This window comes from Trichechus manatus, unplaced genomic scaffold (assembly GCF_000243295.1).
Source record: "Trichechus manatus latirostris isolate Lorelei unplaced genomic scaffold, TriManLat1.0 scaffold00170, whole genome shotgun sequence".
Classification (NCBI taxonomy): Eukaryota; Metazoa; Chordata; class Mammalia; order Sirenia; family Trichechidae; genus Trichechus; species Trichechus manatus.
In genome coordinates this window covers 3,254,637-3,282,043 of record NW_004444106.1, presented here as the reverse complement: position 1 = coordinate 3,282,043, position 27,407 = coordinate 3,254,637, and the positions used below count along the sequence as shown (strand labels likewise).

The 27,407-nt window shown below is 48.4% G+C and overlaps 1 protein-coding gene and 1 non-coding gene across 2 annotated transcripts; both read right to left on the bottom strand.

Annotated features, from left to right (window-relative positions):
• Positions 1 to 3: 3 nt before the first annotated feature.
• On the bottom strand, positions 4 to 27,407 carry SRCAP (Snf2 related CREBBP activator protein). The gene is made up of 32 exons (XM_023741038.1): positions 27,354 to 27,407; positions 25,781 to 26,032; positions 23,886 to 24,071; positions 23,516 to 23,656; positions 22,548 to 22,779; positions 22,152 to 22,432; positions 21,434 to 21,521; positions 21,204 to 21,293; positions 20,370 to 20,561; positions 19,948 to 20,276; positions 19,667 to 19,844; positions 19,271 to 19,407; positions 18,874 to 19,043; positions 18,560 to 18,752; positions 17,090 to 17,226; positions 16,818 to 17,004; positions 16,268 to 16,437; positions 15,620 to 15,885; positions 15,132 to 15,416; positions 14,439 to 14,603; positions 13,987 to 14,172; positions 13,502 to 13,768; positions 11,690 to 13,143; positions 8,003 to 8,268; positions 7,662 to 7,864; positions 5,736 to 5,905; positions 5,389 to 5,585; positions 5,179 to 5,293; positions 4,628 to 4,747; positions 3,437 to 3,631; positions 3,203 to 3,286; positions 4 to 3,095 (listed from the first exon to the last, which is right to left on the bottom strand). Exons 1-32 carry the CDS (start codon positions 27,405 to 27,407, stop codon positions 402 to 404), a joined length of 9,684 nt encoding a protein of 3,227 aa, XP_023596806.1. The 3' UTR covers positions 4 to 401.
• Positions 21,614 to 21,742, bottom strand: LOC111822400 (small nucleolar RNA SNORA30/SNORA37 family). The gene has a single exon (XR_002825675.1). It is a non-coding gene; the product is annotated as a small nucleolar RNA SNORA30/SNORA37 family (small nucleolar RNA).

Here is a 27,407-nt window from a genome sequence, read left to right as displayed (position 1 = left end):
GGATGCTCGTACAGAAACTAAGTTTATTATTTTTTCTTCTTTAAAAAAAAAAAAAAAAAAAAAAACCTCATTGTGGAGAAGCCCCTCCCCCTTCCCCTAAGGGTGGGGGGCTATGAAAGATAGCTGGCAAATCAAGTACAAGGGGGTGGGGACAGAGACTATCTTGCCACCCTTAACACTGCCCAACCATGTGGGGTGGAAAGGAAAGGGGGGGTTAAGAGACGCATTTCCATGACAACCAGTTGCCTACCCCCTACTTTGGTGGAAAGAAGGGAGAAGGCCCTTAAGTCTCCCTGGAGGCTTTACCCCTTCAAAAAACTTCAAGTAGTGGTTAACAGAGTCAGGCCTGGTTGTGGGGAAGAGGGACCATGGCGGGAAGCCTAGGTGGAGAGGCATCCCACTCACGTCTTGGCCTTGCGGCCTCTGTGACTAATGATAGAGCCAGCCAGGTGGGGAGGGGCACTGCTGCGCAAGATGCGCTGGTCCCCTTGGTTGGTCCCACCAAGCCGGCGGGGGCCAGGCTTGCGGCGTGGGGTCCCATCCCCTTCCTCCTCCTCACCTGAGGCTTCAGCCTCAGACTCCTCTATAGAACCCTCAGGCCCCAGGGGGCTTGGGGGCTGAGGACGGCCTCGCTTTGCCTGCCCAGGACCCCCACCAATTGGAGCCCCTGCCCGTTTGCGAGGCACCTTCTCGGTCTCTAGTGGGGGGACTAGAGACCCTGGACGCAGCCGGGTCGAGCGCAGTTTTGGGGCTAACGAGACCACAGGAGGAGTCAGTTCCAACCCGCCTGGCCCACTCTCCGCTAAATCCAGGTCATCTTGAATTACAGCCACCACCATGGACCCTTCACTCTTTCGTCCCCGCGTTCCCTCTGCTTCAAGTCGTAGGCGGGCCAGGCGGGTGAGGGGGCGGCCTCCATCTTCATCAGAAGAACTGCCCTCACTGTCTCCCTGGCCCTGGGGTTGCTGCTGCTTCCCCAGTCCACAGCTCTCAGCGACCGAAGAGCTGTCACGGTCCAAGACAGGGAGCTGACTGGGCCGAGGTGATGGTGGATTCTTGGGAGGTCGGCCCCGCTTGCGCTTGGGTGGGGACGCTGAAATAGTGACGGTGGTGACAGTGTTGGCGACACTAGCGGTGGGACAGGCTAGGAGTGGTGGGAAGGATGGCAGGGGTGGCGGGAGTGGGAGTGGCTGTGTCCGGCTCTCTAAGTTGCCATTCCCTGGAGAAGAAATGGTCCCAGGGATGGGCAAATCTCGTGCCTTAGGAGGCCGCCCACGCCTTCTTTTCTCCACAGGTGACAAGATGATGGACTCATGTTTGTGAACTGACTGGGGTCCAAGAGGGTGGGACCCAGGAATAAGCTGGGGTCCTACAACAGGCTCCGCAACAATGAGGGTCTCTGCCCCAGGGACTGGATCAGCCCCATTGGTTTTTCCCTTAGAGGTGGATGAGGGTGCTTCATCCACCCCTTGCCCAGAATCTGCCGGAGACCTGTTTTTTTTCGGGGGCCTCCCTCTCCGGCGCTTCACAGCAGGTGGGGTGATGTCAAGCAGCGCCCTTTCTCCATTCTCTGGGCTGCCTCCACCAGTCACCCCCAACTCAATGCGACGACGAGCTATGAAGGGTTGCTGGGTTTGGGTGGGCAGTGTGGATGGCGGAGAAGCTTCACAGGGCCCGCTCGTGGGAGGTGAAGAATCCCGCCCTGACGTGCTGCGGGTAGATGGGCTTCCCAGGCTTGCACCCGTCTCAGAAACCACAGGTGCTGGGGTGCTGGCAGTTCCCCGTTGCTGTCGCCGTCTCCTCACCAGCTCCTTCTCCTCTACCACAGTTACTAGCCGTCCTGGCAGCTTGCGAAGCACTTTGGGGCCCGGAGGCTGCCCTGGACGACCAGCCCCCTGACCCCGAATTTCTACATCGGCACTGGTGCGACGCCGAGGTGGCCGGGCTGGTGAAGGACTCTCAGGTGAGGAGGTGACTGAGGATGAGGTTGATGGGGCTGTGACCTCTGCTGTAACAAGTTCCTGCAGCTTCTCTGGGCTGGAGATTGGGGTCTGGGCCTCTATCAGCTCTTCAGAGTTCCTGGGAGCCTCCAATGGCACCTGAAGTAGCTCATCAGATGCTACAGAGGGTGGGAGCTCCACCCCATTGCTCTCATTCAGACACATGGGTACCCCCTCACCATCAGGCAGCACTGCAAGAACTGTCCCCTGGGCAGGTTCTGGCACCTCCTGTTCTTGACCATTAAGGATGCTGCCAGCCTCCAGGATTGGGCTAGGTGCAGAAGGAGTGAGAGAAAGGTTCTTCTCTGACATGGGCAGGACTTCAACAGCAACTGGCAACAGCTCCTCGGGGGACACAAGAGTGAGTGGGGAAGCCTCAGAACTGGCCATGCCAGTGAGCTCCAGGGACTCAGGAGATGCCAATGCTTGTGCACACAACTCTGCCTCAGGCCCTAAGCCCAAGGGGAGGTTCGTGCCAGAGGGGGAAATAGGCACAGAAGATGGACCAAGCAGAAGAGAGGAGGAAGGAGTTAGAAGAGGGGTAGGTGCTGGTGGGGGGGTATGAGCTGGTGTGGGGGTGTGAGCTGGTGGGGGGGTACAGGCAGGAGGAGGAGTACAGGCAGGAGAACAAGAGGGAGGAATCTGGGAAGGAGGAAGAGGGGGAGGAGGAGGCAAGATATGGACAGGAAGAATGGTTATTGGATTTGGGGATGAAATGGGGACCGGGACAGGGACTGGGACAGAGACTGGGGTAGCAGGAGCTGGAGTGGGTCGAGCCCTAGGCGCCAGCCGGGGAGTTCGCTCCCTGGCAGGGCTGCTGCAGGGGTGTGTGGATGTACTACGGGTATGTTGGGTAGGTGTGACGGGAGTGTGGTTTGCCCCTTGAGTCTCAGCCCGGGCTCCACGAAGACGCTCACTGACTCGAGTCCCCGGCCTCTCAGGAGCCTTGATCTTCTTACTGCGCCGGTGGCTGCCTCCACCTGTCCCACAGGAAACCTCATCCCCAGCCCCTGGCCCCTCCTCCTCCTCTTGGGGTAGGCGAAACACCTCTTCCTTGGCTTGGTCCAGGTCCTTGCGGGCAGCTTCCACTTGCTCCTGCCAACAACAGAGCCCAAGGGGTGGTCAAAGTGTGGCGAATAGAGTGGGAGTGGGTAGAAATCAGCAGCCTCCCACTTCCAGCTCCACCCCCTAAACACACTCACTTCTGCCTGTTTGAGCTCCTCACGGCTCACTTCCTCCAGCGAGGCTTCCAGGAATTTCATGGCATAGCGCTCAATGGGAGTCAGCTGTGGGGAGGAGGAGTAGTGATGAACAGATGGACTGGTAGCCAGAGCTCATCACCTTTTTTTAGTATTACCAGATAGAAAGAGAGTCACAGAGCCTGAGGGAGGGAGTTGTGAGGGGTGAGGTTGAGAACTAGCGAGTCCAACACTGACCTGTTCTACAAGGGCAGCTATTTCCTGCTCAGCCCGGGACATCTCCTCATCCTCAGCCCCAGGCCGACTGGCCTCTTCTCCCTCACCAGCAGGAAACCCATCATTCTCATTGAATTCTGCAAGCTCGGCCACCTGTTCAGCCTTGGCCTGAGTGGCCGCACGGATATCTTCTTCATCCTCTGCTCGACACAATGCCTGCAAGGGTGGAGGAAAGAAAAAACTATCATACCTGCCTGAAGGAACTTTACCATCCTGGAATTTGATTCTGGCAAAAATTTGAGGCCAAGTTTACACCAAACCAGGTTTGCAACAGAACTCCTCAATGCCCTTGTGGGTCCTCAGAGTTACCAAAGCAACTCTGTGGTTCATGTTAAGGATGGAATGGATTTGACCAGGACTCCTACTAGGGACAAAATGATTGTTGTGGGGACATCTAGCTCTACTTCCTTTCCTTTGAGTCAGCTTTAGAGCTCTGGATAACAAAAAGCCTAAAATTCTTTTTTGTATTGACATACTTCATGACAATTCTCTTCAACAAACTAACCACATCTGATCTTTCCCTTGAGATGAATATCCAGAGATCACACTCAAGTCACCGAGGGAAGTGGCCTAGAACATGCTCAGCCATGAGGCAAAGGCCCTCAGTAGGGAAAAACATCTCTATGATGCTTTACACATCTGGGGAGCTTTGGAGGAAAACCACCCAGACCCCACCATGCAAAATTAGGATTTAGTAGACTTTGAGATGGCATCTAGGTATCTATTTTGAAAAGCTTTCTAAGTGATTCTACTATGCATCAATATTTAGAAAACAGTGTTTTACACTATGTACAAAGCACTTCTTACATCCATTATACCATTTAATCCTGAGAGTTACTTCCTTCTCATTAGCACTTCAGAGTAGTGGAAAGTGAGGCTCAGAGGAATAAACAGACTTGGCTTAACAGACACAATTATTATGATGTAGATGCACTGTTAGAATTAAAACCTAGAACTTAGATCCAAATTCTGTCTTCCTTCTACTAAATCATGTGGACCAATAAACAATATACTTGAACTATCAAAGGCTGACCATAATCTGGTAAGCAGCAGAAACAGTCCTTTCTCCCCTGGACAAGCTGAAGAGACTAATAAAAGACAAAATATGCTGCAATCATTAGCTCTACTTTAGGGATTGCCCACTCTTTTCACCTGCTCCAGGATATGGGTCTGCTTGCTAGCCACAGCCTCTTCCTCCTCTTCAGGGGCGGAGGATACAGATGAGTTAGATGGCTCCTCTAGCGGCATATCAAACAGCTCTCGGATGGTCTGCTATTGGAAAGGACAGAGGGAAAAGAGTCAGTGCCACAATGGTTCTAGGTCTAGAGGTATAAGGCTGATAGCTCTTGGAAGTATCAGAGGCACCAATGGTGGGAGAGGACTGGTCCGTGGAGGCCGAGGCAGCTCCTCTTTAATAAGCAAAAGGAATGTCTACAGATATAGCAGCTCTCTTCTGCAGCAACTAAAAGATCTTAGTAAACCAAAACTAAACCCATCACTGTTGAGTTGATTCTGACTCACAGCGACCCTACAGGACAGAGCAGAACTGCTCCATAGGGTTTCCAAGGCCGTAATCTCTATGGAAGCAGACTGTCGTATCTTTCTCCCATGGTTTGGCTGGTGGGTTCGAACCACTCACCTTTTGGTTACCAGCCAAGAGCTTAACCACTGTGTCACCAGGGCTCCTTAAAAAATCTTAGTACCTGTTTAAAATAGGCTGTGGTGAAGTTGCCTCCCTCAATGGCCATATCTCCCAACATTCTCTTCTGATTTGCTTTTTTAAGAATGTTCTCCTCCACTGTCCGTTCACTGATAAGCCTAGGGGATGATGACAGTCATGTGTAAACAGCCAAATACATCAGTGAAACCCTATCAGCAATGGGGAAGTAAGGTGAGGGGAGACTAGGCAATACCTATAGATGTGGACATCTCGGGTCTGGCCAATTCGGTGACAGCGATCCTGGGCCTGAGCATCCATGGTGGGATTCCAGTCACTGTCATAAAAGACAACAGTGTCTGCTCCTGTCAGGTTTACACCCACACCTCCACTCCGAGTTGAAAGGATGAAGCAGAATATGCGTTTGTCTGCATTGAACCGTTCCATCAAGGCCTAGAGCGAAAGGAAAAAAAAAGTGGTATTGGGAGGCATATCCCCAGAAACAGACCCAAGGCTTAGTGGAACCCTTCTGGGGGCTTGAGGCCTGGGAAAAGAAGATAGATGTTGGGGTGAGCATGCAAGGGCTGCAGATGCCTGGGTTACCTGTCTCTGCTCAACTCTAGTAGACCCATCCAGACGTAAGTAGAGGTGGCCGTGGTAAGTAAGGAACTGCTCCAATACATCCAGCATTCGGGTCATCTGAGTGAAAATGAGCACCCGGTGTCCCTCTGCCTTGAGCTGCCTCAGCAGCACTGCCAACGTTTGCAACTTCCCTGAAGAGATATGAAGGGGTACAGGGAGCTAGGACGGGGAGGACACTTAGCACTGGAAGGCTGTGAGTAAAAGGTAATCAAGGCTTTGAGCCAGGGTTTCAGTTAGTCTAGGGGATCAAAAATACTGAACTCCATACATTCTCTTCCCTTAAAGGTTCCCCTCTTCAGTTTGCTCTTGGCTGGGAGAATCGCTCAGAGTCTAACTAGGGGTAACGTAATATACACCCTCAGACGGGAAAAAAGGAATCCCCAGCAGTGTATGAGCAAGAGATCTTTACGTACTACAATAGTCACACTAGCACAAACACAGAAGAATCACAAAACAGAGTTCAACAACTCTGTGGCTATGGCTGACAGACAGGATTTAAGGTCCCAGATCAGAACCAGAGAGTCAAATAGGATCTTAAGAGGTTATCAGGCTCAAGCTTGCCATCAAACACAGAAGTAATTTCTACATTTCTGATAGGTTGGTTTGAATACCTTTGACAAAAACTTTCAATATTTTATCATTTATTTTGAAGAGTTTTCAATGTTAAGTTTTTTTTTTTTTAAACTCAAGTATTCATTGAACACATATGAATAAAAATTCTAATTTTCTATGGTGCAGTGGTTAAGAGCTATGGAGAGCTACATCTGCTAACCAAAAGGTCAGCAGTTCAAACCCACCAGCCACTCCTTGAAAACCCTATGGGGCACAGTTCTACTCTGTTCTACAGGGTCGCTATGAGTCAGAATCAACTTGACATCAATGGGTTTGGTTTGGATTTTGGTTAAAACATTTAGAAAATCTCTAAACACGTTACTACAGAAATTTCTGGACAAGGCTGTGGCAGAAACTATTCACTACTGTCAAACAGCCATTCTTGGTTAACAGAACCTAGTTAACTTTACCGGCAGCTGGTAGAGATCCCTTGATTATAAGGGAAGGCAGGCCCCAACCAAGGCCCAGACGATAAATCATCGTTGGTCTAAATAAAGTCTCTGTTTCTCTTCGCCATTCCCCTGTGAGTGATTGCTCTAGGGATGGACTTATGGCCCAGTCTGAGACAATGAACTGTGAAGCAAAGTCTGCTGGGAGGGTATTCCTTTCCAGAAAAAAAGAAAAAGACTTGCTAGGATTGCAAGGATTATTGTCTCAACCTCTTGCTTCCTGCTTGGAGCACTGGTGTGCTTCCTGGCAGTCATCTTGGGATCACAAGGAAATAAACATTAGAATAAAAAGATGAAAGCTAAGGACGGCAGGCAGAATACAGAAAGGTCCTGGATCCTTTGAAGTCATCACTAAACCGCTAAACCAGTCCCGCACTTTTTCAGAATTTCTCATTAACAATAGATGTCCCTGTAGTTTAAGTCACTGTTTTTTTTTTTTTACTTGCAGCCAAATGCATTCTAATCAACACAAAAATCCTTGCTTTTTCCCAAATTAAATTTTTCTATTTACTCTGTAGTCTTATATCACCATACCCCTTTCCTCATAAACCTGAAAACTCTTGTGCTATGCTGTCTTGGTCATCACTGTATCCCAAATGATTAGCAAAATATGATAGATGTTTATAAAACGATCATGGAATGAATAAACGAGTTAGCAGCACATAGTTTCAACTTTCACTGAAGTCAAACCCATGAATGTCAAGAATCCATCATAAGGCTGTTTCTCCATCTTACCCATAAACATAACCTAAAAACTATCTAACGCTTTACTTAAGTCCAGAGACCCTCTTGACATCACAGTCTTACTACTGACCAATGAACTCACCGCAATCATACTGGATGAGCCTTAAGTCAGGGAACTGGGTGCGCATATTACACACAATACGGTGTAAAGGACGAGCCCGGGGCCAGAGCTCACAGGCCAATTGCTCCTGGAAGGCTGCCTGACGTGGGGCCAACCAAGGAGGTGGGTGGCAGGCATGTAGGGAAGGGGCAGGTGCCTCCACAGGAGGCATGACAAAGATGAACCTGTAAAAGGAAGAAGGCAGCAGTGTAGAAGATGGGACTCCGAAGGGCCCCAAAAGCTAACACCTTCACCAGTCCTAACCACTACATCCACCGTGAGGCCCCAAGACCCACTTTCCATTAGCACTTAGCCCTGCCAACCTCTCAACGATTTCTGACAGCTGGTCTAGTCGTTGCTGGGGAAACAGTACAGCCCTGCGGGCAGCCTCGGTAAAAGTCCAAAAGGTGGGGTGGTTGGGGCCGGGAGCATGAGGGCCGATGGGGCTGGCAACAGGTTGGGGTAGGGTACAGAAATCCAGGATTTCAGTCCCATACACGGGTGCCAGGGCCCCATGAGCCTCGCTAAGCTGGAAAATCCGTTCCAGACGTTCAGATCGCTGTCGCTTCCGCTTTTCCTCCAGAGAATCCTAAGGATGAGAGAGAAAAACACAGAGAAAGCAATCGGTGTCCTCAAAGTCCCCATTAAACCCTTACAGAAAACCTAACAATTCCTCTCAGAAAGAAAAAATATAATCTATGAAAACCACAAAATTCAAAATTACAATATGCTTTTTGAAGTTTTTCAAGTTGTCAATAATGAGCAATTCCTTTCACAATGTCAAAATTACAGTCTGCATATCCAACAAGCTTATAAAATGGGTATCTGCAGGAATTTTCCTACGCAACACTTAGCTCTAGAACATTTAAATTAATTTACCTTGTTGGGGTGGGCCTGAAACAATTATTGGAAGCCTTCTCCAAACAGCTGAACAGGAGACACAGGGGCTAATCAAATTTATGGCAGGTATCTGCCAAGGTCCAGACAGCGGTGGGTTGGGACAGGAATAGCTAACCAGACATACAAGTTTCATCACTCCAAGAGAGAAAACAGGAGGCACTCTGGCAGTGAGGAGCCATGTACGATGTTGACCCAATCCCTCCCCATCTCTGGGCTTCCAGTTTCACAATCTGTAAAACCCCCTGACTCCCCTTTGTAGCACTTATCACACTTGTAGTTTTACATTTGTGTGATTATTTAGTATCTTTTAACCCACTAAATTGGAAGCTCCATATAATGTGAACCATACCTGATTTTGCTCATTATAATTACCCAGTATCTAGCTTAGTGCCTGACACAAAGTCGGATCTCAATAAACATTTATTCATGAAATGAACTAACAATGAGGAGATGACCCCAGGAAAGGGTCCTGAAAAAGCAGTGTCCCAATTCTCCCTTCCTGACTGCTACCTTAAGCATGACCTCTTGGCTCCTGGTGCTCCGAGTGAGGAAGGAATGCCCTAGCAGAGGGAAAAACCAACACAGGCTAGTTCTAAAAAATAGTGGTAAGGGAGAAAACATTTGCAAATCATGTATCTGAAAAGAAACTTGTATCTAGAACTCTTACAACTCAATAACAAAAAGACAGCCCAATTTAAAAATCGAGAAAGGATCTGAATAGACATTTCACCAAAGAAGATACATAAATGGCCAGAAGGCACATGAAAGAATGCTCAACTCAACATCACTGGACCATTAGCAAAATGCAAATCAAAGCCACAGTAAGATATCATTTCACACCCACTTGGATGGCTATATGTTGAGAAACTGGAACTCACACATTGCTGGTGGGAATGTAAAATGGTATAGTCACTCTGAAGTACAGGCTGACAGTTCTTCAAACGGTTACACACAGAGTTACTATACGACCCAGCAATTCCCCTCCTAGGTATATCCCAAGAAAAACTTAAAACATAGATCCAGACAAAAACTTATACTTGAATGTTCACGGCAGCACTACTCATAATAGCCAAAAAGTGGAAACAACACAGATGTCCCTATCAACTAATGAATGGATAAATAAAATGTGGTAGAGCCATATAATGGAATACTATTCGGCCTTAAAAAATGATGAAGTGCTAAAACACGAATGGACCCCAAAAACATTGTTGCCAATGAGTTGATTCTGACTATTGGCAACCCCATGTTTATTGGTAACCGAAAAACCAGTCACAAAAGATCACATACTGCATGATTCTGTTTTTAGTAAATATCTGGAATAGGCAAATCTATACAGAATGGAAGTATACTGGTGGTTGCCTAGGGGCAGGGGAAGAGGGAGTGAGTGCTGATGAGCACAAGGTTTCTTTTTGGGGTGATGAAAATGTTCTAAAATTAGTTAGTGGTAATGATTATACAGAAGGCAGTGGTGGCTCACTAGTAAAATCCTTGCCTTCTATGAAGAAGACCCAGGTTCGACTCCTGGCCAATGCACCTCATGCATAGCCACTATCTATCAGTGGAGGCTTGCACGTTGTTATAATGCTGAACAGCTTTCAGAGGAGCTTCCAGACTAACATGGATGAGGAAGAAAAGCCTGGCACAGAAGGGCCTGGCGATCTACTTCCAAAAATCAGCCAATGAAAACCTATGAATCACAATAGTCCGATCCTGTTGTACATGGGCTCGCCATGAGTTAGGGCTAACTCGACAACAGCCAACAACAATGACTGCACAACTCTGTGAATATAGTAAAAACCACTGAGTTGTGTACTTTCGAATGCATAAAATGTATGTCCATAAGCTATACTTCAGTAATGCTGTTTAGAGAAAAAATAATGACAAGAAGCTGCCACCTACCTGCAGATCAATCAAAATTCAGCATTAACCATGGTTTTCTACCCCTGGGTTAGGACCCAGGCTGTCTATCCTCTACTCTCGACAAACCAAGACCAGCCTGGCAGCATTAGAAAAAGGGGCAGAGGCCAAAGTCAGTGGCACTGGTAGAGGGTAGGGAACCAGGGCTGAAGCAAAGAATAGAAAGCAGCTCTGATAATAAGATGAGAAAAACACATGAAAGCCTAGAGAGACTCATTGGTCCCTTTCTTCTTATTAGTTCTGGGATTATTTACACCAATCTAAGCTGCAACTTCAATTTAAGTGAATATATATGAGCAACATATAGAATAGAAAAAAAAAAAAAGGCTACCAGTAGCTCACGAAGAGGGGAACAGAGTTCCTTGTTTTGCCCACTTATCACTGGAGGTGAAAAAAAGAAATGACTATTTCAAAGTCAGAGCTTTATGATCTTTAGGGAACTATTCTGTGGTGAGGGAGACCTGATGGTGCCTAAGAGTTCAGCTGCTAACCAAAAGGTCAGCAGTTCAAACCCACCAGCTGCTCCACAGGAGAAAGATGTGGCAGTCTGCTTCTGTAAAGCTCAGTCTTGCAAACCCTGTGGGGCAGTTCTATTCTGTCCTATACGGTCACTATGAGTCAGAATCGACTTGATGGCAATGAGGGTTTTTTTTCTTTATTATTATTCCATGGTGTCATCCTTCCCTTGGAAAGAATACTCAGTGATGATCACGGTTTTAGCAACTGAAAAGCATTTCTATATAAGGACTGCCTCTTGTGGGGAACAGGAAAAAGCAATGGAGCGAACAAAACTGTGTTCTCACTGATTGTGTAATGTTAATTATCATTTAGTAAACCATTACATGTCAATGCTAACTCAAAAGACTAAGCAAGAACCAAAGAGACCCCTGTTAACAAGAAGACCCTGAACACATCTGTGATTAACAGTGTGAAGAACACAGCAGGTCCTGAATTACCCCTCTGAGAGAGGTAGAACATAGGTTATCATTCCCATTTTACAGATAAAGGTACAAGCCTAGGGAAAAAAAGTGACTTGCCTAATATCATTTAAGTACTCAGTCCACAACGCTTTGAAGGCTTTGAAATTTGCCAAAAATAAAAGTAACATTATTCTTCCCCATCCGCTCTACCCTACCCACACTCGAACAAAACTCAATTTCCTTTTCCTTCTCCTTTGAGGGAGGGAAACTTACCAGATAGAAAGGGGAACGAGGTGGTGGTGGGGGCTGGCGTCGAGGCCGAGGGCCACTGAACGAGGTAGCAGTGGAGGGCGGGCTGGGGGGACCAGAGCGCAATGTCAGTGTCTCAGGCTCATCCTTTGGAACAGGCAGCCGGGATACCATGGTGACAGGAAAGGGAGCAGAGCCAGATGCCGAAACCACAAGGGAAGATGGCTGAGAAGTTGGGGCCTGTGTGGAGGCTGCAGCTGGGCCCAGGGTAGGCACCGGAACTTGGGTAGGGCTCAAGGCCAGTGTTTGCACTGAAGCTGGGGCCAGGAGTGAAGCAGATGACGATGCTGGAGCCAAAGTCAGTGTGTGAGCCGGGGACAGGCCCATCGGAGAAGCTGGAGCCAAAGGGGGTGCTGGAGCTAGAGACAGTGTCTGAGTTGGACCCAGTGGTGGCCCTGGTGCCAAAGAGAGTGCCTGTGCTGGAGCTGGTACAAGCGATGATGCTGGAGTCAATGACAATGTCTGAGCTGGAAAGGGCCCCTGGGGGTTCCCTGTTCCCAAAGAGAGTGTCTGAGATGGAGACGAGCCACCAAGACTGGATGCTAAAGCTGGGGCTACGGCCAGTGTCTGTGTAGAAGCCAGGCTCGGGAGAGGTGGCAGAACTGGGGCTGGTACCATAGTCTGAGTTGACGATGGAGCCAACACAGGAGTTGAGGCTGGCACCAGTGAAGATGCTGAGGCTAAAGGGATTCCCGGAGTAGATGACGGAGCCAGGACTGGAACTGGAGACTGCGATGAGGCCAGGACTGGAAGAGGAGCCACAGAAGGAGCTGGAGAAGGAGCCAGGATTGCTGTCTGTGGAGCCGCCATGGGAGCCAGAGAGGTGGCCAGGGCCTGAGATGTAGAAGGTGCTGGAGCCAGAAGGGAAGCCTGAGCTGGAGCTGGGTTTGGCGCTGCCGGAAAAGGATTGGCCAGAGCTGAAGCTGGCACCAGGACGGGTGAGCACGCTGGGGCCACAGCTGAGTTCAACCCTGGAACGTGTGAAGAGGTGGGAGCCAACAACAGAGGATGACCAGGTGCCTGAGATGGGGACAGGGATGGAGTTGTGGCCAAACCTAGAGTCAAGGCTGATGCTGATGGGGAAGCCCCAGCTGGAGCCAAAGAGGGAGGTCCAGGAACTGCTGAGACAACAGATGCCAGTGTTGGAGTCACAGTGGTCAACAGAGCTGGGCCCGAAGCCGAAACAGGTAAGGAGGCTGAGATGGGAATGGTGAGTGGAGCTGAGGCTGGGGCAGGAAGTGCAGTAGAGACAGAGATGGGGAGTGAAGATGAGACTGGGGCTGGGACCGTGGAGGACACTGGACTAGCAAGCGGAGAGGAGTTGGGAACTGGCATTGGAGATGAAGCTGGCCCAGCGAGTGAGGATGGCACAGGGAGAGGAGAAGAGATGGTCAATGGAGCAGCTCCGGGTGCTGAAGCTGTGGAGACAGAGGATGAGTTAGACGAAGAATTCTTCCCCTGTTCTTTCTACTACCATGTCCCACCCTTTCCCCTACCCCTAAGCTTTACTTGTTTCCCAGAAAACCTTCACTCCTATACCATGAGGTCAAAGCCACAAGGAACCTGAAAACCGGACATTTCCTCTCCCTCCAAAATTCCAATGAATGTATCTTGGATTTAAACCAGGGCTTGGGCAGCCCAGTTCAGGGGCCCACGGCAAATCAAGGCAGTTATGCTGACAGTGAAGGGATGGGATCTGTTGTGACTGAGAAACCCTCAGGGCCACCCTATCTCCATTCCTGACAAAAGTTTCTGGCCTCAGCCACCTAGACTCACCACTGACTTCAGGCGAAGGACTGTGGACCAGCTTGAGAAGAGGCCTCACCAGAGTGGGCGTGGGTATGGGGGCCCGTGAAGTACCCAGAGTAGGTGTGGGTAGCCGGCCAGGGGTTAATGTGGGGCGTGGAGTCAACACAGCTGGAAGCCCAGAGCTCGGAGGCCGAGGCGCTGGGGCCAATGGAGGAACAGAAGTCAGTCCATCCCGAGGGGCCTGTCTCACTACAATCTTCACCACGCCTGTATTATTCACCATGGTTGGTGGCACTGCAAGAGGAAGCTACATTGAGAAAAAAGTAGAAAAGAAACAAGAGACCCAAAGGATGGAAGAAGTCCAGGGACAGGAGAGGGTGGCAGACACACATCAGTGATACTGGCAGAAAAAAGCAACACTGAAGGAATGCTAGACAGACAGTAGTCAGGGCATGGCTGGAAGGACCAAGGCCAGCAAGGGGCTAAGTAAGTAGGAAGGCCAAGAGCCTCACCCTGGTTAGCAGCAAGCGGAAGGCTGAGACCAGTGGGGGCAGGGGTGGTGCTGGGGGTCGAAGAAGGCAGCACAGAGACAGGGGAAGGGCCAGGGGTCGGGGCCACGGCCTGGATGAGGGCCACATGGGCAGGCTGGCTGATGAGGTGGTGCTGCCCCCCTGCTGACACCAGGTGCACCACATTCCCTGGGTTAAGGGAAGAGAGAAAGAGAGAGAAGCAGCTATCAGCCGGGGAAGGGGAGAGGCAAAGGCAAGAAGAAAAGTACGAACAGAAAGGGGACTACTTTTTTAGAATGACCACTTCCCTCTCTTTATCAAAAGGCCCCCTCCAACCACCCAGCCCAAGCTGGTGAAGGAAACATAAAGGCTGACATCTAAAAAGGAAAAGCCACAAAAACAAGGGAATGGGGAAGAGGAGGAAGAAGGCAGGACAGGGGGTGGGTTTTACCTACTTTGCAGCGGGCGGGGCTGCCCCACAGCAAGCTGGCGCACCTGGGCACCAGTCAAAGTCAGCTTGTTGCCCTGGATTTGGAAGGTGAGAGGTTTGCTTCCCCCTGCGCTAGCCACTGGTCGTTGTGCCAGTGAGGCCAACTGTCCAATGCTGACCACTTCGCCTGCTGTAAACAGAGAAGGGACGTACTGTGCACAGGGCTCACTCTGCTCAACGCCACTTTCCAGATCCTCATAAAGCAAACACCCCTCTCCCCGCTAAACCTCCAGTTTCTCCAGCCCTTCTGCCGCACATTTACCATGTCCCAACAAATGCCGCCTCTATCTACACAGCCTTTGAGCTTCTGACACACTACTACTTCCAGTCCTAATCGTCTGATTAAAAAGCACCTTTATGCCTTCTAACGACCAGCCACCAGACTGATCTGATTACCACCCCCTCCTCTTATAGTCTAAATAATGTGTTACTGCCACACTTACCTTCATTTTACTCATCTAGTGTCATCCCCCCTACTAGCCTGGGAACTCCCTAAGGGCTCCTACTTGATTACGAATTACTAATGCCTGGCAAAGTATGTTAGCTATCTAGAATCTGATATTCCAATGTTCGTAAGCTTTTATTCTCCAGCTCCCTAGCATATAAACCTTCCTTATTTCTATCGGAAGTTCCTTATCACAGAGATCTGGGGACTTACAGGGCAGGCGAGCCTGCATATCAGGAGTCAAGATGAGGCGCTGTGGCGCAGGAGTTGGAGCAGGTACTGCTGTGGTGGTAGCAGTGGCTGCGGTGGCGGAAGTGGTGGCAGCAGGAGGAGAGAAGGTGTAGCCTGGTGGCACCGTCAGGGGCTTCAACATACTGGAGGAGCCTGGGGGTGGGGCTGGGCTGAGGCGAACTGGGGCAGGCGGAGCTGGCTTCAGGGACAGGGTTGGCGTGGCAGGCCGTGAGGTCCCACCCAGGACTCCCAAGGGGGATGGCAACACTGTAGACACAAAGCAAATGCCTGTCAGACGCACCCTGCCTAGAGTCTTTCTGGGTCCCAGAAGACTCCATCCTCCCTTCTGCCCATCAAACACCACCCATCTCCCCAGTTCAGCTCCTCAAACCCTCTCATTTCATTACTTCTTCCTCAACCTGAATAACTTTCCTGAACTACCCCAGCATCCTAGGTCCCTTGCAACTCACCCTGGGGAAGGGGACCACTGTTCGGCTGCAGCGGGGGCAACAGAACAGAGCCAGGTGGCCGAGATGCTGGAATAAGCGGGGGCCCAGTGGTTGAGGCCGACACCATCAGTGGCGCTGGCAGCACCGGGGGGGTTGAGCCAGGGGTGAGCTGGGCTGAGAGCTCAGGGCCTGAAGGGGGTCGGACTGGGACAGGGCCCAGGGGCGTCCGTGGGCTGTTCACCACCACCACTGTCCGGCCTTCTTGCTTAGGCACTGGCTGCAGCATCCTATGAGAAAAAACCAAAGGTGTAGGGAGGGAGAAAGAATAGGGAATAGGAAAAGAAAAGAAGAAAAATAAGGCAGAAGGACAGAATTGTAAGAGCAAAGGGGAAAAAGAGATTCAAAGGAAAGAGATGAGAAGAAATCAAAGATATCCAGAAAAGACCAAGCAAAGGGAGAGGGAAAAAAAAAAATCAGTGACAAACCCAGTGGCCCCTCCCGGGACCCTCTTCTAGTTATTCTCCCCCACAGTCCCTCCAAAGTACTTTGCAGCTGCTCCATATACACAATCTAGCCTAGCCTCCGGCTCTTTCCTTTCCACTCAATCCCCTCCAGCCAGCTATAGCCACTCTTCCTAGGTCCCCATTCCTTATTCCTCAGCCCTGGTACCTGTTGACCTTCATTTTGACTGGCTTGGGCCGGGGTGGGGGGTCCGGAGCAGTAGCCACCTCTAGCAGTATCCGACGGGAGAGGCGGTGTCGGGGCAGAAAGGTGTCAGCCTCATATCGAGAGACGCGACCCTCCAGGCCAATAAGGTCAAACCGACCCATATCTATCCGCTGCCACAAGATGGAAAGAACATAAATGCATGGGATCAAAAGCAGTCAGAAAGAGGAAAAGAGTAGGAGAAACAAAGTAGTATTTACTAAGTATCTATTAATGAAAACCAGGTACAGACCTCAGCACTTCTGAAAACATTAACTCAGCTCTCACAAATGTACTGTAGAACTAAGCCTTATAATCCTTGTTTTAAAGGGTAAGCAAACCTAGGGTTAGAGATTAATAATGACCCTGCCCAAAGTCACACGGCTAGAAAAGGATGAAGTCAGGGGAACAGTGTTGAGGGTCTGAGATGAGGGAAAGACGAAGAATGCAAAAGGTCAGTACCTGCCCTAAAGAAAAGAAATAAGGGCCGATAACCTTGAGGGCAACTACTTACCTGGAGAGGGTGGACATCAGTGGCCCGCAGCACCAGAGAGGCGGTGCTGAAGCAGATGCCTGGGGTGATGAAAGGGGAGGTAACAGGCCGAGGGTCAAACAAGTTTGGATGATTGCAGACTTTCCGGAGCTGCATCAAAATGTTGATGACGCTCATAAAATGGCCCGTAGCTAGTGTCTCCTTAGTTCTAGAAAGGAAAATAAATAAGTCTTTCTCATGGTCACCTCTGCTCTAATCTAGGATCCCAGAGTCCACCTTCAGCCCTCCCTTACGTGGTCTGTGCCATGAAGTCATCGTAGAGACAGCGTTGGCGCTTAGAAAGCCGGCAGCGGATAACGTGCTCATACTTCTTGGGCATCTGCTTCTCAACATCCACCTTAACTCGGCGCAGCAAAAAGGGCCGCAAAACCTAAAAGCAAGCAAGCAGGAGGCTGTGAGAGGAGAACTTAGCTGGGTCTCAGTATGATGACTAGCTGGGCGCTGGCATAGCCCATCAGCAAACACTCATGAGCTATGCGGCATGCCAGCTACCAAGCACACAAAGATGAGTCAGGATCATGTTCTGAGAGAGAGACAGTACAATCTAAGAAGTGACACGTGGAAACACTGACAGCAGAACAACTAACTCTGTAGAAGAGGTGACTCAAACTACACGTCAAAGAATGATAGTAAGTTTACAAGATCATGAAAGTGAATCCAGTAGGGAAGCTGAGAACAAAAATTACGGCAGTGACACAAAGGGCAAATCTGAAATCTTAGGAAATAAAATCTGATATGGCATAGTCACTAAGTTGAATGGAAAAAGTGAAGGGATGAAGATAAAGGAAGAATAATTAAGACTCCCTGATTTCTAGCGAGGTTTACCAAAATGACAGTGACTAACCAAAACAAAGTAAAAGTAACAGGTTAGAAGGCCAGAGATGTTTGGCTTAGGACCAAGTGAGTTCAAGAGGAACTCTTCACTGAACGTATCAAGTCAAAAATTTAAAATACAAGTTATGTAATCTAGAGTCAAGGGATTAAAAATACAAATCAGAGTCATTATCACATAAGAAGTAGCCCTTACAAATAGGTAGCACAATCACATGTAGACTGAAAACATATTTTTTCTAAAAAAGAAAAGGATCAGAAAAATCCTAAGAGATGTCATTTAAAAGCTGGGCAAAGGAAGAGAGAGAGAAGCAGGGAGTAAGAGCAAGTACATGCACAGCACATGCACACCAAAAGATTTATGGTGAGAAAACCAAAGTACAGAGAAATCCAAACAGGGGCTGATCAGCAGTATTATTCTCCTCAGAATCACCATTAAAGAAAACAAGTAGAGTGAAGACTACGATGAGGTCACTCAATTTGGAAATGAGTTAGTCACTGGAACACTGCGGCTTGACAGAAGCGTGAGTCCAGCCTAGTGCTGACTTCCCTCTCCCCAAGGGCTTTCTGGATATCGCCCTTAGTTCTCTGCCATTCCAATACCCTGGACACTATCTATATTGGATCAAACTGACAACACAACTCAAAAGATTAGGTAGGCAACTTAGGGGGCAGTGAGTTTATGTTAATAGGCGAGAAACAACTCAGATCAGGACAGTGAGGATGGAAGCACAACTCGAAGAATGTAATCAATGTCATTGACTTGTACACGTAGAAAATGTTGAATTTATGTTATGTTATGCTCTGTATACTCTCAATGACAACAACAAAAATAATAAAAAGTACGCTGGACAAATTGTCACAAGCCCTACCTTATGGAGGCGTTTGACTAGCCCTTCATTATACTCTTGGCTGCCCTCAATCATGCCAGTTAAAGGGTTAGAGAACCACTCCTTGAACTCGCGATGAGACTGGAAGACATGAGGCATCAAAAAGTGCATCAAGGACCACAGCTCCATGAGGCTGTTCTGCAAGGGAGTCCCTGTCAGGAGTAGGCGCCTCTGGCTGCAAAAAGACAGCAGGGAATTAGAGAAAAAATGGTGAGCAAGGTCCCAACCTTCTTAGCATCTTGATATACTCAACCCCGGCAGCCCACCCTCCCACAAATCCCCATCTCCATCTCCACCTGTTGAAATTGAGCAGTGATTGCCAGCGCTGTGACTTGAAGTTCTTGATGTTCTGAGCCTCATCCAAAATGAGATAGCGCCAGTTCTTGCGACGGAAGGCCTGATGGTCCTGCAGCACCAGCTTGTAAGACGTGATACACACATGGAAGGCATTGGGCTTGGTCCAGCCCTGAGAGACCAAAGAGAAAGTAGCAGATAGTGGGGTGAAAAGAAAGAAAAGAAGACAAAGGGAAGACATGCCGAGGTCCTCAAGGAACAGAAATCAGGTTAGGAGAAAAGAGAAAGCCCCAGGAGAGGAATGAAGCAACAGAAAGAGGAAGGAAAGGGATTCATTTGGGGGCCTAAAGAGTAAAGGCGGGATTAACAGGGGGAAAGTAACTACATGGAGGATCAAACCTGCCGCTTGAGCTTCCTCTCTTTCTGGGCTCCATAATAAGTGAGGATTTTAAAGCTGGGGCACCAGCGTTTCAACTCCATTTCCCAGTTCAACATCACACTGGTGGGGACGATGATCAAATGGGGACCCCAATTACCTGTTTAGCAAGAGAATGACAAACGGTAAGAAAATATAAACTTTGTGGTTCTGGCTCCTCAAGTATAATCCTGACCACCCTGTCCTTCTAATGCCCTTCCTAAGAAGCCTAGTACCTGTGTCGGCCTCTCTATACGGTTACTGACCAGGGTCAGTGAAGCTGCTAGGATAGCAGGAAGAGTGAGTAGTTCACCATCCTGTGGCTGCAGGATGAGGGAGTTGGCCAAGGGGACTCATGAGGAAAGGTCCTGCTAAGCTACCTTTCTCACAGGCCAAGTGGGCAAGCAGGGAGATGGTCTGGATCGTCTTGCCCAGCCCCATCTCATCAGCAAGAATGCCATTAAGCTTCTTCTCATACATAGTAACCAGCCAGTCCAGTCCAATGTGTTGGTACTCCCGGAGCTGGCCCCGCAGGAGGAGGGGGATAGGCGTCTTCACCTGGTAGGAAGGAAAAGAGGTATCACTGTGAAACTGAGGCATCTGCCATTAGGAGACAGGAAAGTCAAGATATGAGAAAACAGAAGCTGGGACCTGAGGATACCTGGGTAGTGGCCAAGGTGTAACCCTTGGGCTGGAGACTTTCAGCAGCTGCAGCAATGTCAGTAATTTCTTTCTTAGGGCCTAGAGTGGTGGTGGGCCCTGGGGTAGGAGGACCACTGCCCCCATCTGCCTCACTCTGTTCTTCATCCTGGGCCAGCAGGTATTCCACCCCAAAGTCCTCATCTTCTTTTTCCTCCTCATCTGCTTGGCTCCGTGACTGGGCCTCCTCAGAATCCTCAGACTCCGATTCCTCTGATTCTGAACTCCCACTTGTTTCTTCCTCCTCTGAATGCTCATCTTCCTCATCCTCGCTCTGCTCCTCAGCAGAGTCTAAAGCATGAGACCAAAGTTTACAGTTCACTATACCTCTTCCTTCAATGCCTGCTGCCCTCCCTGGCTCCTGCCTCATGACCACATAGTCACCTGACTGACTGCTACTATCCTCTTGAGGAGCCTCTTCAGCTTCTGTGCCTTCCTCTGGTTCACAGTCAGAGCTGTTAGCCTCAACCTCCTCTTCTTCCTCTTCCTCTTCACTGCTCCCAGAACCTGGGGCTGAGGTATCAGAGGCATAGGCCCCTGCATACTGCTGCAGTAGCTCCTCCACAGACAGCTCCCCTGGAGGAGAAATGAAAGGTAAGCTTCAGTTGCCTCGAGAGGAAAAGATAAGGAGAGATTTCCTTTTATCTAGATCTCTGCAGACACTGGAGCCCTAGTGGCACAGTAGTTAAGCGTTGGGCTGCTAATCAAAAGGTTGGCAGTTCAAATCCACCAGCCACTCCTTGGAAACCCTATGGGGCAGTTATACTCTGTCTTATAGGGTTGCTATGAGTCGAAATCAACTCTACGGCAATAGGTTGGTTTGTTTGTTTGTTTCTGCAGATACTAAACTATATCCAGATCTGAGGGGATGCAAAAGAGTTTACTTTCAGCACCAGCTATCAAAGCCAAGTCCCACAACCCAGGCTAATCTGTGGAAGGTGCTGCTTACCCCCGGGGAGAACATTATCAACCTAGTGAACCTCTTTTTCAAAGTTCAAGTCAAATATTGCCAATACGCTTTGACATTGAGCTCCCACATCATTTTGTTCAAACTCCAGTCGAAAGCACTCATCACATTCTATTTATAATTTTTCACTCAAAAATCTGTCTTTGTTGTTAGATCAGGAGTTTCATTCATCCCTCTATCCTTAGCACTCTGCACAAGGTAGACACCAAGACACCAAGTGGATGCTCAGTAAAATGTCTAGTGAATGTCACCTTCTCGAGCCAACTCGCTCAGCTCCATGGCATGATCCACCTCCCCTTCCAACTGCTCCTCAGCTGCTATGGTGTCCTCTTCATCCTCCGCTAGGAAAGAAAACGAAGTAGGATTAGTGGGGATAGACGCACAGAACACAGTCCAGGTAGAGGAGGCGAGACAGTCTGAAAGATTAGGTCCAGACAATTCAAGGGATCAGAAGCAACAGGATGAAGCGAACAGGCCTGACCTTCATCCTCGTTGGCAGTAAACTCTTCATCATCTTCATCTGGATGCCAAGGCTGTTTGTTGCGTTGCGTGACAGATGAGGGTGGGGGCTTCCCCTACGTGGCAAAGGATGGAAAGGGGAAGGGCCTAAGGTTAGAGAGGCAGGAAAATGGCACAACGTTCAATAATACATCAGAAAACTGTCTGTCCCATTTGGTGACAACTGCCACTGGCACAGTGCCAGGGCAAGGATGCAACCAAGGGTTTTCTCTTAGCACCAGCTACCAAATCCTGACCCCACAGCCTAGGGGAGGACCTGTGAAAGTGCTGGATGACAAAACATCCCCCAACACCATCCCCAAGCACTCAGACATATAGAGAAACACAGAGCTTATGCCTAGGAAAGACTTCGAGGTTACCACCTCAGCTCCCAACCTATAAACCAGTAAGGAAGTATCACGGCCATTTCACAGAAGTGGCAAATAAGGGCCAGAGAGGTGACACATCAATTTAAAGAGCAGAGTGTAATACATTCTTCCACTACATCACCAAAAACTCTGCGTATCTCAGACTGCAACTTGCCCCAAACTCAGATTCTTCCCTACCCATCCCAAATGAGAGTCCAATTTTCTTAATCAGAGAGGGCTTCTGAAAGCCACAAACCAAGCTCACAGCCCAGAAGCCAGATCCTGAACCTCTCCCTCTGCTCCCACTCTGAGGCCTCCCCCTGCCTCTTCTGCTTTTACCTTCAACACCCGAGAGGTCTCCTCTTCACCACCTTCTTCAGGCTCATCTCGGGTGTCACTATCATGAGATGAAGGGGTTTCTGAGGGGCTGGAAGGCCCTCCTAGCAGCTGAGGGGGCAGGGAACGGAGCAGCTCTTCCAGTGGCAGTTCTCCCTCACGTCGAAGCAGCTCAATCTCACGCCTCTGGGTCTCTGCATCATTGCCTTCCTGTTGTTCTTCAACCTCAATCGTCTCTTCATCATCCTCTTCCTCCTCTTGGGGTTGGAAGTCCCCATCTATAGCAGGAGAACAAGGTCACAAAGTCCACGGGGCCCTGCAAGCCACAGGGTGGGTTTTCAGCTCTGGAAAGGGTATACAGAAAAGAGTAACAGGGCCAAAGAGAACACACACCTTCATCATCCAGCCGGGAAGCAGGGGGTGGAGGGCTAGAGGCAGCTGAGCCAGTGTGGGAAGAGCCAAGGCAAGGGGAGGAGCCAGCTTTGCTGGAGGCTAGTGGTTGGTTGAGGCTCTGTGACAGAAGGTCCGAGTACTTCTCAGTTTGCCCTACAATGAAGTCCAAGTGCAGATCCAGAGCTTTTTTGCGCTTTTCTTCAAGCCGAGACTGCTGCTTGAATTGCACTACCTGCCACAAGCATGAAAGGATTCACTTACATATGTACTTTGACCAAACATTTAGAGGCTCCTCTATGAGACCCTTAACTGGTCTTTTAAAAAGAAATAACTAAATAACCTTAAGACGCTCCCAGTCTAGTAGAGTATTTCTGAAGAAAGCATAAAAGGAACACAGGGAGAGGAAAACCAGTTTACCCTCAAGCAGCTGGAAAACATTTGCAAATGTGTCTGGAGCTAGGTTTTAATAACTAGGTATTCCCTAAGTGGAGAGGAGGAGAAAGGCATTCCCAGCAGCAGAAAGACCATATACAAATGGTCAGCGATATACAAAAGAAAGGCATGTATGGAGTGGAAAGGAAGGGAAAGAAAGCACCGAAAACGTAGGCAGCAGCCAGGTAACACTTGGGAAGTTACCACAACTTAATACTTGGGCAATGGGAACACTGATGGCATTTAAGCAAATAAATGACACAGATACCAGTTTTACAAGACATGCTGGATGCCTTGCAAAGGACAGATGGCCTACAGGAGATCTAGGAGTTCTGTGAGTAATCCCTAGAAGCAGGGCTCATATTTTATTTCTTTCTCCCCCACAGTACTCAATGCTAAGAAAGATCCAATGTACAACAGAAATACCATTAGTTGCTTGAAATTACAGTATTCACTCCCTCAAGAAATTTTGGTCATTTCTGCCACCCACCAACCTAACCCAAGGCCATTTCCTTTTACCAACACCTGCTGCCTACCTTCTCCACGTTGCTCCAGAACTGCCTGACATCCTTGGCCATGGTGGAGGCAATTCGGCGCAGCTTGGCCTGCTCCTCCCTCCGAGCCCGCTCTTCTTTCTGCCGCTGCTCCTCGTGGTGCCGGATCACCATGCGCACCACCTATGGCAAAAAGGATCCAAAGTAAAAACACTCAAAGGCCAGAACCTCTCTGAGCCAAGGGCAAAGAAAAGAATCAAAGTCAAGAGACGTGGCAAGTCAGAGCTTGCCTCTTTGAGCCTAGGGGGATCGGTAAGCACCCTACACAGCTTGGTTCCCTTCCAACCAACCCACCCATCAAGGAAAGCAAACCTGAAAGGGAAATGAAAGGTGGATCTAGTTGAGGACGTACCTTGCGGGCTACACCCCGTTTCCAACGACGCTCCTGAGCAAAGTCAGCAGAGAGCCACTGCATTTCTTCACACAGATAGTCCCAGTGGCCTTTGGGGCGGGGGGGCTCTGGCACCTTAGGCAGCCTCTTCAGTGACCAGAAACCCTCCTTCCGGAGTTCAGCAATCCGAGTCTCAATCTCAGCCTCCTAGTGGGGGGGAAGGCTAGGTTGATGAAGAGTTCTTGGACACAAACTCCACTTCACAGCTGAATTACTGAGCACTGACCATGTGTAAGCACTGTTTCATGCTTATGATCTTGGTTAGTTCTCATACCAATCCTACAAGTAGGTATTATGCTCTCTTCAGATGAGAAAAAAAGGATCAGGAATAGTAAATGACTTGCTCAAGATCACAACAGTCAGGAAATGATAAAAGCTGGGAATGAAAAATAGGTCTAATGACTCCAGATACCCAATTTGATGTTCTTTTAATTATCTCACACAATTTGCACACCCCCATGGATATAGTTCAGAGTGGGAAAACACATCCCAAGGAGAGCATCTGACAGCAGCTCTGTTTCCTTCCTGACTCTAGATACAAGGGGTCTTCATCACTGTAGAATTCTATTGATCCACAGTCTATTCGTACTATATTAAGCATTGAAACACGCTACATATGTAATGCTGTTCCCATTTAAAGAAATGCTATTTTTACTGACATGCGTTTTTACATGGAAAACACTGAAAACGTAACAATAAGATTAGTGGTTATATATAACAACAAAAATACGTATGTTTTACTAGTTTCTACTTCGATTATGTGCAGTCCTGGTGGCACAGTGGTTAAGAGCTCAGCTGCCAACCCAAAGATCAGCACTTTGAATCCACCAGCCGCTCCTGGGGTACCCTATGGGGCAGTTCTACTTTGTCCTATTGGGTTACTACACGTTGGAATCGACTCGACAGCATTGGGTACTTTGATTACAGGAGTCCCTGGGCGGCGCAAACAGTTAAGCACCCGACCACTAGCTGAAAGGTTGGTGGTTCAAATCCACTCAGAGACGCCTTAGAAGACAGGGCAGGGAATCTGCTTCCAAAGATTACAGCCTTGAAAACCCTATGGAGCAGCTCTACTCTGCACACATGGGGTTGCCATGAGCTGGAACAGACTCAAAAGCCAACTAACAACAACAAACTTTGATTATATTACTTTCATAATGAGAAAAAACATCAAGGCATTTGAAATTTTTTGTTTGTTTTTTAACAGAGCAGACAAACACTCTAAAGTCTCTAAAGTTTCCTCATTATCCCTATCTTCTCTTGAAAAAACTAAGAGAAAGTGACAGACAAAGGCGAGCCAGGGAACAAAATGGCCTGACAGTGAAGGAAACATCAAGAAAAATATGGCTATTAAACCAGTGGCTCTCAAACTTGAGTGTGCATCAGAATCATATGGAAGGCTTGTTAAAACAGACTACCGGCCCTATCTCCAGAGTTTCTAAATGGCTAGGTGGGAGACAAGTACCAAAATTGTGCATTTCTAGCAAGTTCCCAGGTGATGCTCATGCTGTTGGTCCAAGGATCATACATATCCAAGTGTTACATAAGTGTTAACAGAGGCAGGGTAAAAATGAGAAGTAGGAGCCAGTAAAAAAGAGCCTCACAGTTTACAAAGCATTTTCATGTCTATTACCTTGTTTAACTTAAAACTCATAATAGTCTATATACTATTACACCACCTCGATTTACAGAAAATCAAAACAAGTCTCAGAGTCAAGTAAATTGCTCAAGATCATACAAGTTAAAGCAACGTCTATACCCTAAATCCATGACAAAAAAGGGAAAGCAAAGTAAAATACCCATGGGAAATGGCGAGTTCAGGGAAGGTTACCAAAGTAGGCCCTCCCAAAACATACATGCTTGGCCTGCTCTGCAATTTCGGCATGACTCTTCTCCCACTTTGGGCCCTTGTTGGCCAGGTCAGCAGCTTGGGGTAAGCTGAGCCCCTCCAGGGACACTGTGGCGCCATCTGGGGGGCCTGGAGGTCCATCCAGAGAAGAATCTTGAGCTAGGTGCTGGGGGGAGATGCCACCTGCCCCACTAGAGGCTGGGGAACTGGATGAGGCAGGGGACACAGGATTGCTGCCTGTCATGCCGTCCGACACCATCTAGAAAAGGAGAAAATGAATTCTTAGCACTGTACCAGGAGTTTTCAGAACATTATTTAGTTTCATCTTCACAAGAAAAAATTCTGGAATAAGGTATTAATCCCATTTTTACAAATGCAGACATTTAGAGTAAAAAGTTTTAATAAGGTGCTCAAGATGACAGAGACAAAATTATAACAAACGCTTGACAACAGACGCTTGATGTACAAAAGAAATGTCTTGAGATTTCCAGTTCCCCAAATTAAGAATGCAACCATATCCTGTGATTTCAAATTTCAGTATTCCTTTCAGAGCCTCCATGACTTCTCTCACCTAAACAATTCCCTCATTTTCATAGCAACTATGGCAGACTCACCTATGCAATAAATTTCAGCTATGACCAAATTCAAGAGTCCCTGGGTGGTGCAAATGGTTAACATGTTCAGCTGCTAACCGAAAGGTTGAAGGTTAGAGTCCACCCAGCGGCGCAGTCAAAGAAAGGCCTGATCTACTTCTGCAAGTGCAGCCGCTGAAAACTCTATGGAGCATGGTTCTACTCTGACACACACAGGGTCGTCATGAGTCAAAATTAACTCAAAGGCAACTGGTTTTTACCACCAAACTCAACAGGCCACTAAAAACCAAGACCACCTAGACCTCTTCACTTTCATCGTCAATCTTGGTAGTTTCCTTTACATGAGAAAGGGGAAGTCCCCTGTTCTTAAACACCCACACTTCACTTTACAAAGTACTGCATACAAGGGAAGAAATGGAAAACAAAGCGCTACTGAAATGTAGATAACTGAGGGGACTCACAAAATTTGCACCAGCCTCACAGTGCGCCTCTCAAATTTTTACCTCAGCTAAATGACAAATGTCCCTATGTCCCAGCTGCTCAGGAAAATCATAAATATCAGATCCATAAGCTTGTATACAAACCTGATCTGTCCAATTCCAAAAGCCATGCTTTTTTCCTACCCCATACACTTCCTTGGTGTGAGAAAATAACAAACACTACATACTATCCACAAGTAGCTCTAAAAGTTGTGACACTTATCCTCAAAGGGCATAGTCTTAGAATCATGTCGCCCCAACCTCTACTTCTAATATGGCCTAATTCAACCTTTTTCAGGTAACCAGGCTTCTACACTCTTGGAGCTCAACATCACACTAACGTCCAACAGGCTTGACATACTACTACAGCCCAGCCCATCTGAGCACAAAAGATTCTTCAGATTCATCTACCCAGGTAACTAAAATCATGGAAATGTGGCCAGGACCTGTCACATTTCTTCTGCCTCAGAGGCAACAGTCCAAAAAGGACCCCTCCCCATTTGCAAACCTGTGTCTGCAGGATTGGGAGTTGAGGGTGAGCAGGGGAGGGGCTGCTCTGCAT